The 12,116-nt window shown below is 36.2% G+C and overlaps 1 protein-coding gene across 1 annotated transcript in view; it reads right to left on the reverse strand.

Annotated features, from left to right (window-relative positions):
• The window catches only part of KHDRBS2 (KH RNA binding domain containing, signal transduction associated 2), a 394,032-nt gene that overhangs the window by 219,001 nt on the left and 162,915 nt on the right, over positions 1-12,116 (reverse strand). The window contains exon 3 of the mRNA XM_086743272.1: positions 5,036-5,152. Coding sequence (XP_086599398.1) covers positions 5,036-5,152 — 117 coding nt within the window. The remainder of the gene's footprint in view (positions 1-5,035; positions 5,153-12,116) is intronic.

Raw genomic sequence — 12,116 nt, forward strand, 5'->3', positions numbered from 1 at the left:
AAACGGTGGTTCAAAAAGATGTTTGGAGTCTCTGTGACTTCTGCAAAAACAATGTGAGCCTCTTCACTTTAAATAGTTAATCTCTCTTGCAAGAAGTGTCTTGCAGATGATGAACAATGAGTTTGCAGGAAAAAGTAAACAGGTTAAAAATTCATTTTTAATTTTTTAACAAAATGAAAAGTAATCAAAAAATCTTCCTTTGGGTAACACTCAAAATTTTATTAAAGTAAAACCAAAACATTTTATTGTTCTTAGATTATTCAGCTATTCCAAACATATACACTTAGGTTAATTTTTAAATTTAAAAGTTCTTTAAAAAGAAAAAAAGCAGAAACATTTTATCTTGAAAAAATTTCAACTACAATACTTGCACTTTTTAAAGATTTATACCACAATCCTTCTTTGTTTCAGAATGTTGGAGCCTCCAAATGCATCTTTTCTACATAATTTTGTGTTCACTGGAAAATTTCCATTATCTCTTTCTTTGAATGTTCCCACTGTAAAGTTACACATGCAATGGAAAAGACAAAAGATAAAAGACAAAATTCCGTACAAGGTAAAGTTTTTAATTTGCAAAGGATTTATACCTGCCTTTTTTTTTTTTTTCCCCCAAGCCAATCGTCTTCCCTTTCTCACCATGGTTTTGCTTTTTCTATGTCTTGTTCACCATTTCAGTTATTAATCTGGGATCATGGCCTTCATTTGCTCTCTTTTACCAGTATTAGCCATACCTATTAATTACTGGTATCATACAGTCATTCTAGGCAAGCCTCATCATATATAGTCTCATCTACTCTAGTGTAGTTAATCTCCAAAAAAAACCATAATAAAAAGAGATGAAGTAATGTTGCAGCTAAGTACCGTGGCTGGACTACAATTAATGCTGTTGATCTGTTCTCACTCCTGTTATTAAGGGTGAGGTCCCACCTCAGACCAGTGTTCCTTAGATCAGTATTTTTTCTCCAGTAAGCAGAGGATTCTTAAGGAAAAGTTGAAGGGGAGGAGTATGTTTTTGACTCTTCCCACATACTCTTCCCAAGCTCCAGCGATCTGCAGGCAGGTCATGCAGCCCTTAAAGGTAATTCTAATGACACCAGTGTGGTTATTTTCTCTCTGGCCCTAAATGTTCTTGGTTTTCCTACAAAAATTTTCCTTTCACTCCCATTTACATAAATCATTGTCATTTTGCTTTCTCACATAGGGATTCTGAAGTTCCACAAAACACAAAAACCAAGTTACCTATACTGTTTAGTGCATGTTTAGTGCACATTGGTGTATAATTAATCCAAATTTTAAAATACTGCTTATATAAATAATCTAAAACTAGAGAGTATGGAGAAATAGTGCAAGTCCCAAGACTGTGCTTTCTCCTACAAAACTCTGGCAGGTAACTAGCTCAAGAAACAAAGTTTTTAAGAAATACAGCTACATATTTTTCTGCTTCTTTTGAAGAGAATCCATGCTCTTATTGCTACAGTTTATACAAAAAAAAAAAAGCTATTCCAGCTCACTGCATACTTTTTTTTTTTTTTTATAATGGCACAGTGAAAAACATTCATTGCATGGTTGAAAAGGAGAAAATCTGCATCTATGTATGAAAGCAATCAATTCATTCCGCTTTTAATGAGATTTCTCCTGTCACTTTAGTTTGCTTTTTTACCTTTACAATTGCCTGCCATGCTGTTTGGAAAAAGAAGAAAAAGAAATGGAAAAGAATCAAAAGTCAAGCAACTCAACATGAATATGTTTAATCTTATTGCTACCTGTTCTGAAGCATGTATTTGTATATTTATAATACTATATTACTACAGGAATTACAACCTTTAGTGGCAGTATGTAAGCCAGCAAGACAGTGAGAGCTCAACCTGTTCTAAGAACTCACGAGAAACTAGTTGTGCTCTTACAGTGGGCACAATTCTCAGTGGTCATGGCTATGCTCAACATGTTGAACAAAGCCTTCTCTGTGATTTAAAAACAAATGGGAGTTATCCAGCTAATAAATATTTCAAATTTTAGATATCATTTTGCATGTCAAATCAAAACGAAGAGTATCTAAAAGCCAGCATAATCTTCTATTGTGCCTAGTCCGTGTTTCATGACGATGCCTGTTTCTCCTGTCAGAACACTGCAGGATCCTTCTCCTGTTACAGAAGACTGAACTTCTGCTGAACCAGTGGCATTAGCTTAAGCACAGAGATTTAAGTACTCACATTAGCCATGCTGCATTCTGCAAAACTGCTGCACTTACACTTGTGCATCTCTTCAACAATTTCTAACAACTTTCTGTGGCACATATGTAAGCCTTGTGGTATTTAGTGCACAACTAGAGTTGTTAATAATATCAATTTTAAGAAAGTTGCCTTGGCTTTTCTAATTAATCTACCCTGTTCCCACACTGTAAGCATAGTGGATACTAAAAATCTTAAGTCACTCTTAACAAATGTCCCCAGAATTTCTGGAAAGGAACAGCCCAAATTGTTCAGTCTCTGAAATTTACCCACTGATTTCTTTTCTAAAGATCCTTTTTTTTTTTTTTAAATTCTGAAAAGTAGATATACCTACCTTGACAGAGTCTGCTTCCCAGAACTGGAAAATATAACCAAAATTACACAGTATGGCCAGAGTGGTTCATCGTAGAGACAAGCATTTGCCTACAGTCATTTTGGCACTAAAAACCCCTAAATCAGTGGATCAGGACGTTTCAAACTAAGTACCTAAGGATTTAGGGCAGTATTTTCCAGCAGAAATTCTGTTTCTGCTGCTCCGATGCAGCTCAGCATGCAGTTGCACTGGACTGCAGGGAAAAAGAACATGTGCCTGCAGTCTGCCTAGGAATTATTATGGTTCATGTTATAATACAGGGAGCTTTAAGGAAATTCTAGTCTACAGAGGGAAATTATATCGATTTTTCTTGAAAATTCCTCTGGAAGAAAGACTCATCTGCCAATATACATAAGTTGATTTCTTGTATGGTACAAAATAACCACAACATGCCTCCAGAGTTTGGTAATTTGTATTTAAATCAGGAAAAAAAAAAACCAGACCTATGTAAATGATACTAGTGGGCTTGTTTTATGGCAAGCTGTATTTTCCTTAGTGAGGTAGTAATTCACACTATTATTTAAGCTCACAGGCAAATATGTTTTCTTTAAGTTTTACCAGTATCTCAACCTAGAATCATAGAATCATAGAATAGTTTGGGTTGGAAGGGACCTTCAAAGCTCATCTAGTCCAACCCCCCTGCAAGGAGCAGGGACATCCCCGACTAGATCACGTTGCTCAGAGACTCATCCAACCTGGCCTTGAATGTTTCCAAGGATGAGGTATCTACCACCTCTCTGGCCAACCTGTTCCAGTAATATCCTCTCTGAAACGCTAATTGTAACTATTACCCATCCCATGATCACTCTTAGCCTGTTTTGCACAGAACTGGTAACAGTAATGTACACGGATCAGATAATTCTTCTCTCTCACTGTAATTGCACAGGGATTTTGTTTTCTTTTGAGTCAGTAATGTCTAAACTGGATTAAGGTAACAGTCACTTATAAGGCCTTCTCTACAGACATTACTTTCATCATCACCATATTTAATGCTATTTTACTCTAGCACATAATTTATTACACCATTTTCATACGAATGAGTTTCCATTAAGTTCATACTTAACTTCAGATTACGGATAAAATACTCTAGAAGAAAGAGGAAAAAAAAATATCCTGAATTTTGTTTTTGCTGAAATACTTATGAGTGAATGTAATAACTGGCATGCTGGCATTGTTTGTTATGATCAAATTAAATTCAAATTATATGATGAGTGACTGATCTCAAAATCAGAGGACTTAGTCTATCTATTCACATATGTTTAAATATCTTTAGCTGGTAACAAGCCCTTTACACTCCTCTGTCTGGGCAACTGCTGCTCTTGGCAATAACAATCTGAGTGGGTGGCTGAGAATGGAACTGGCAGATGCAGTACTGATGCAAATTACTGCTACTTAGCAGCACATGCACTCATTCATCCAGGGAGTATTTTTTTTATCATTCCAGAACTAAGGCAAAAGTCATAAAATATTTTACTTGTCAATACCTAGACATAAAATTTGTAGTGTATTCAACATTTATTATCATAAAATATAACGTTAAATAGATAATTGAAGTGTCAGTACGCTCAACGTCAAAGAAATCTCTGAAAAAAAATGAAATACATTGTGTGCCTAATTTGTCTGTTTTCTGGGTTTTATTTCAATATTGCAAATGGAGACCTCATAATACAAGTGTAATTGCTGATACGCATTACCAAGACAAAATAATGCCAACCATAAAATCCTGATTAGTTTTTCCCTGATTCTGGCATAATATTGCTTTCATTGTTTTAGCTACCGAGATGAATGACTGAGGTGACATAAAGGAAAGCAGAATAATGCACAACATTACTAAAAGTAATATACAGCTCAGTGAAAATAGCAGTCATTATTTCTGTGTTGACCATAATACTGCTGTTCTACAGACTGTAAAGCAAGATGTCATGATGCACATTTCTTTTATCTATAGTGCATTGTTACACACATGTAAGCAAAATGTCCACTTTGCTATCTTTTTTAGAACTATACCCTGAATAAATATTCAATATTTTAAAAAAATCTCATCTCTAAAGACACAATAAACAAAAGAGAAAACCTATTAATGTACATCAATACTACAGCATCTATTTATACTTTTAATTTATACTTTCTCAGGAGAAACTGATTTCTCTCAGGACAAATGAACTTTAAGCTGGTTTCTCTTTCAGATGAATTAAAAAACAGTGGTAATATAGTAATTTTGGAGGTCTTATATGGGAAGCAAGATTTGCACAGCAAGAGAAAAAAATGTATTTAAGCAATTGATGTAACTTGAAAATAAACAAACTTTCCTTGGAGTCAGAGTCTATTATAAGTCTATTAATTGAGTCATTAATAAGTAGAGAGGCAATCTAAGTGTAACAGCTAAAGCACAAATTTTTTGACACTAATTGCAACCAGAATACAGACACAGTACCTTAGCTTTATCCCTCATGGATCCTTTCCCCAGGATGGACATTTTTGCACCTGTTTCTTCTTGTAACCTCTTCAAGGAGTTTCCTCTTGGTCCAAGCAATTTCCCAACAAAATTGAACTAGAAAGCAAATAAAAAAATATTTTAGACCAAAAGGTACTTTCTGAAGACTTAATAAATATTTATAAACAAGCTGCTTAAAAAAGAAAAGTTTCCTTTCCTTTAAAAAAAATACTCCTACTTAGTTCTGAGCCTAATTCATTGGGATACAAATCTGGAGAACTGAAGCATCCTCTCATCTAGCATGAAAGGCAGTAAAAGCATTCATGGCTTACTTGAACCCCAGGAGGCTCCTTTCTAGGACAAAAATGACCCGTGGCTGCTTAGGTTTAGCTTAGCTTTAGCTAACTGCTAAACAAGATGCTCATCAGACGGTATAGGTGAAACCCAGAGAATGTATACATTTTGTCCTGAGTCAGCCAGCTTTATTGGCAAAATAATACACTCTGTGAAGTTAGAGCTTTAGATGGATTTTTAGGAATTGATGTTTTACACACTGATTTAAAAAAAAAAAAAAGTGCTGTTTTGTGGACTGGCTTCAAATATCTGTTTTGCCAGCAACAAAACAAATTAGAAACAATAGATCACTGCAGATATTTAAGGCTATTTTCTGAGAGGATTTTAAAGAGTGCTGGGCTTTGTTTGACATGTTGCTAATATTCTTAAACACTGCCGAGTTCATGTGACACATAAAACACTTTTTTCTATATGAAGAGGAGAGATGTCTACATGAAAATCAGAGGACAGAACATTAAATAAATGAAGTGTTAATGTTATGTCAACACAAACTAGCAAAAAGGGAGGAGTCTATTAAGTAACACGAATTTGTTTATTTTGTAATCAATAGTTTCTTCAAATTTATTATTTTTTATGCTTTCCAGAATCTTTTTAAAATGCTGCGACATGCTGTCCTTGGAAGTGGACTGGGAACCATCATTGCTTAGGGTGTTTTCTAAATTATGTTAAAGTTGAGCTTGGCTTTCAAACAAAGAATAAGCTTAGCCAAGGAAAAAGGTGTATAATTGCATCAGCACTTGTTTTTATTTAGGAGATAAAAAATATGACAATAAGAAATAGCAATGAAGAATATGCTGCTGTCAAAAATACACCTGAATGTCTAAAAAGATGTTATAACAGACCTTGTTTTGCATTAACTTCTATTTTAAAAATGGAAAAAATGAGGAAACATTCTTGTTTCCACTTTAGCCGGCAAGAACATAACAACACAAATGCATCAGCCATGCTAATAACAATCAAACTGAGAATCAAGCCAGATGCCCTGAAACCCAAGCTGGCTTTCAATCCAGTGTCTTAATTATAAATGGCTTGTAACTTCCTTCAAATATTGGTTAAACCATCAAATAAAATAACATGCAATCACAGGAAAAATAACCTAAACAAACACAACTGATTTCAACAAGATAACACCTACATGGGTAAGCAGTAAGTGGTAATGTTGCAGAAAAACCCAGCAAGCTTTGAAGCTCCAAGAAAAGATCTGTCAAGCTTGTATGCTTGTATTTTATTCCAACCCTATCTGTTGATTTAATAAAAGTTATCAACTCTTCAATAAATCCTGCTCCACTTTGGGGCAGGATTTAGAGATGATGCTCTATCATGGCATCAACAATACTATGCCTTGAAATTGTAGCTATGCTTCTTCCAGGGACAACTCAGCTTAGAAGAAGCTGTTGGTTTCAAATTTGTTATTACATTTCACATGCAAATAAACCAAACAGTGAGGAAGGAATGGCAAGGACTGGATTTTAATACTAGACTTTGGACTTACTCTATTGACAGAAATTAGATTTCAAAAATTATACATCTCATGCATGTGAAGGTTTATTAGAGATGGCAGAGCAAACAGCAATTTTCATTCTTCTGCAGGGACCATCTTACCTGAAGAATGGCTGTTCACAAGTTACAACACCAAATCCTTTGTGCCACTTACACAGCATTAATCAGAGAAGAACCATCTACCCATCTACCCATCTACTGTTGTATCCTTTCAGTGTCTCTTGATATTAAGAAAAGTTGCCTCTCAAAAGCTGGAAGATCTATACCGCTACATGCATTTGGAAGAGACAACGAGAAGGCCAGCCAAAGCTCGACTCCATTTGTTCTCTGAATGGAATAAAACTATTAAAATATACTCTATGAAGATTTATGCTAACCATTTGTATTTAAGTACTTCATTAACTGTCTAATAATTACCTTGATATATTGCTGCAAATGAGTGGTATGGCCAGCATAGACTATGTATTAAGTGGATTTTAATCACTTCACAGGAAATAAGTGGCTGGGGATTTTAATTCTATTGATTATGTAGCAGACAGACACTCACATTTCATCCACCTTCTAAAAAACACATATCAGAAAGCAGGGAATTACTTACAACTGACTGGTGAATTGCTCTTAATTTGTTTTTGTCTAAAGTTGCAGAAAATCCAGTGCACTATATCAGACATTTAACCATTGTGCTTGGTCTTCCTTGCGTCAGTCTAGGGCCACTGGCAACTCTCAGCAACAGTCTATAATAACAAAACTCCCGAAAGTCTGAAAGTCCTAGTAGAGTAATTTTGACCTAATAACTTAAGAAAAATTAAATCCTTTATGTTCACATGTAGGTAAAACCAGCAGACAAATAAGAGAAAGTTTCAGTGAACAGGACAAATTGTAAGAAGTTTGAAACACAACTTTATTCCTCTTATTTATTTTATCAAGACATGCTGGACAAGAACATGAGCAGACCAAATTTTAATACTGGAAAGCTTAGGCTCCGGTTACAGCCACATGCATGCACACGCACCCAAAGCATATACCTCCAATGGAAACAAAAGGAAAATGTGGGAACTCAGGCAGTTTGACTGCATATAAGGATGACCCCTGTCCACAAGGACATATTACTGGTACAGCGACTGTAACTGCAGATCTTTTTTTGCAATCTTAGTTCCAATCCAATTCCACCATGTGTACAATTTTTCTCCAAATAATAGTAGCTCTAAGTCTCTGGGATAATATCTGGTCATGTTAGGGGAGGACAGCTGAGAAACAATGACATACAAAGAGAGAGTATTAACAAAAAGCTTTCATTGCTGGGGAGAAAACAGACTTCCACTTGAACAAAAAATGGTTATTGTTGTGTTACTGGATGCTTTTTATAAGTGGTTTAACTTTCCAATCATATTTATGAATATGAGCTAGGTTTTCTGTGTGCTTGTAGAAACCCTTCCTGGTTTACAGCAAAACTTTTCCACATTATTTTCTTAGATTTTTTTATCATTTGTCTGGGGGAGACAGATGCACGTCTTCTGAGGAAAATGATCAGGTGATAGCAGCGGATGCTTTATTTATAATCAAATGTACATGATGCTTTGTGTGTCACTGTAGTGCAATAAACCTTCTCCTGTGCAGAATAAAACCTGACAGAGAATATAGCTCAACATATCTTTTGAGTATCCACAGCCAGTTTCCCCGTCTTCCCCAACTAACATACCCATAGTTTCACCAAGTTTATCTGCATCTTGATTACTTTCACACTCCACCCCACATAGGCAATCAGGCTGTAAGGTGCCCGAAGCTAACACTCTGGCAGTAACACTTGGTGTCCACCAAAGTTTTTGTTCACAAAACTTTTTTTTTTTTTTTTAAATCAAGGAAATAGCCAAAAATGGCATCGCACACATGGAATTGTAAAGAAAATGGAAAATTCTTAAGAACTAATTACATTAAATTTCTTATAAAAAATCTGCCTGTGTTAATGAAAAGCTTAGGGTTGTACTCCATGCATGAATACATATACAATCACAGACTTGCTCATTTCCAAAACCCTTTGTAGTAAAACATGCTGCACATGAAGACATCTCATTTGCTTCAGGCTAAGACACTGAGAAGAGAATCCCTAAAACTAACCAACTGTTGTCAAGCTGGATCACAGCACAGGCAGTCTGCCTCTCAGTGTCAGCATTTATTACACTAATATACTGTACATGGTTTCCATGAAATGCCACAGATTAATTATAACCTGTGCTGTAAACAAAATGTGTATAATAACCAGATCTCTAAAAAATATCCTGCAGCTTACATAGCTTACATACAAAGTTGTGAAAGTCCTAAGCGTACTGCAACACCTCAAGAATATAATTGTCATGCTTGAACTTACCTTAATACGGACATTTCAAGTGTTGTTCTCAAAAATCATAATATTAGCACAAAAAAGTCAAAATATTAGCAGATTTATCACTGAATTGAAAATAAACACACACATATTTGTAAGTTGATAAATATGGCAAGTGCTCTACCCACACTGCCCAAGTTCAAGAAGGCAAAAGCAGTGACTGGGAGAATGAAGAACTGTTAACCATAGGAGAAGAGCAGGTTTGGGATCATCTAAGGAACCTGAAGGTGCACAAATCCATGGGACCTGATGAGATACAACTGCAAGTCCTGAGGGAACTAGCCGATGAAGTTGCCAAGCTGCAGTCTGTCATATTTGAGTAGGCATGGCAGTCTGGTGAGGTTCCCGCTGACTGGAAAAGGGGAAACATAATCCCCATTTTTAAAAAGGAAAAAGAAAAAGACCCAAGGAACTATAGGCCAGTCAGTCTCACATCTGTGCCCAGCAAGATCATGGAGCAGATTCTCCTGGAAATTATGTTAAGGCACATGGAAAATAAGGAGGTGATTGGCAACACCCAACATGGCTTCACTAAGGGCAAATCATGCCTAGACAAATTTGAAGACCTTCTATGATGGGGTTACAGCATCGGCGGACAAGGGAAGAGCAACTGATGTAATCTACCTGGACTTGTGCAAAGCATTTTACAATGTCCCACATGACATCGTTCCCTCTAAACTGGAGAGACATGGATTTGGTGGATGGATCAGCTGGTGGATAAGGAATTGACCAGATGGTTGCACTCAGAGGGTGGTGGTCAACAGCTCAGTTTACAAGTGGAGACCGGTGATGAGTGGCATCCCTCAGAGGTCAGTATTGGGACCTGCCTTGTTTAACATCTTTGGTGGTGACATGGGCAGTGGGATAGAGCGCATCCTCAGCAAGTTCACCACCAACACCACAGGCTGCAAGGTCCAGCGGAGTGATGGCTCCCCATATATTCTATCGGATCCATACTCACAACTGTCTTCCTCCTCATCGCCCTTCTGCACATGAGGTCAAGAATGCTGGTAACTAATTACGCAAAGAATCATATTATTTGCTGTTATGTTGCAACGTAAAGCTCTAACCTCCAGCTCTTTCATGATTAAACCCCTCCATTTAGTATTGGTAAGGATTTTGATGACCTCAGGACAGTATAACATAGGTATAACAAATCTAACATAGAGTTTACAGCATTAACATTCAAGCCTCAAACTAAATATAATGATCGATAGAAAATGCATGCTTACATTTAGAATAATATTTGTTTCCATGTTTGATGCAGACCAAATACATCCCTACTAGAACTGTAACATCTAGTATTTTATAAACACCATTTGAATTGGGTTTTACAAGCAGAAACAAGGAATAAGCTTACCATTCAGAAAAAAAAAAATGTTTGTGTCAGTGACTGTTTCTGTTTTATACACAGATTAGCGTTCAGAACAGTAACAAAACCTAGATAAATAAAGAATGGAACAGACAAGCGTTTCCAGCTGTAAGATAAAGCAGCATAAAACCCTGAACTGGGAGAATAAATTAATTTCTTTTAGAAACAGCAAAACAGAAACAGCACTGGCTTGGCAACATGAAATAAGTTTGTTATTTCTCAGTGTGTTCTGTTCACCACTGCCATCAGCTCCTTTGAGGGGCGATAAAGTATCTTTCCATTTTCAGAGCTACTTATCCTCATAAAAAACTTTCCTTGTTCACGAAATTTAAAAAAAAATAACAATCCTTCTAAATTCAGACCTGTGCTAAAGAAAAGAGAAGGAGACAAAGACATTATTCCCTCCTGAATAAAATCTTACTGATTGAGACCTGCTTATAAATTAGTTTTCTTTTGGTCCTATTATAGGACTTCTGATAGTTCATTTATTTTAGAATCATATTTATTTTAAGAGTATCTCACCTTTTGGTATTGACAGGGGACTTCCCTTCACATTAAAGTTGTACTCTAAGATTATGAAGGCAAATTTTATTTTTCTCAACACTTTGTAAGCATAACAATGCCCGTAACAACATGCTTTAACTTTTGGTCAGCCCTGAAGTGGTCAGGCAGTTGGACTAGATGATCACTGCAGGTCCCTTCCAACTGAAACAGTCTTTTCTGTTCCATTCCATAGCTCAGCAGATTCCGCAGAGTTCAAGGCTGCCTTTCTCTGTATGTAGTTTCTTACCCCAATACCTCTTCCATATCTAGTACTTTTTGGCTTTTCCAAAATGAACTTAGTGTTCCAGATAAGGATGCAATATTATTTTTTATTACAGCAATGTGATGTTTGCTGTCTCTGGAGATGAGCTCCTGAGAAACCTGTTTGGTAGAGCTGAACTTTGTAGGGCTCTACTTTAGCAAAGCATGTCAAGAGACAGCAAACTGCAGAAGCAGCAGAAAATGAATGTACACCTTCAGAGAGGCTCTGGAGATCTACTCCAAAGGACATGTGCTAATGCTTTCTTAAAATATTGCACTGCTGAAACTTCACTGTAGCGGTCTCAGAACCAAAGGAGAAGGCTGCCCTTTCCTATAGAGCTCACTAGGTCTCATCTCTTCATTATACTTTGAACAATAATCCACTGCCAGGCTGTGGAGAGAGAAATAGACTCAAGATTAAATGTTCAAAGGGAAAATACAGCTTCTTGAAAACTCTGGCTCAAATAAATTTCTGGTTTAAATCAATAGAATTATCACACGAATAAATTAAATCCAAGTAACAAAGTTAGAATCATTAAAGTTACTGTGACTAGAAGATTTATCTAGGAAATAAACATATTTTTATTACACTTTTTTTTTTGTCTTGAAAAGTGCTGGGAGTTCATATTTATGGTGTGCTTGAAGAAGGTGGTGCAATGTTTGTCTGGCTA

This window comes from Chlamydotis macqueenii, chromosome 3, assembly GCF_036417535.1.
Source record: "Chlamydotis macqueenii isolate bChlMac1 chromosome 3, bChlMac1.mat, whole genome shotgun sequence".
Taxonomy (NCBI): domain Eukaryota; kingdom Metazoa; phylum Chordata; class Aves; order Otidiformes; family Otididae; genus Chlamydotis; species Chlamydotis macqueenii.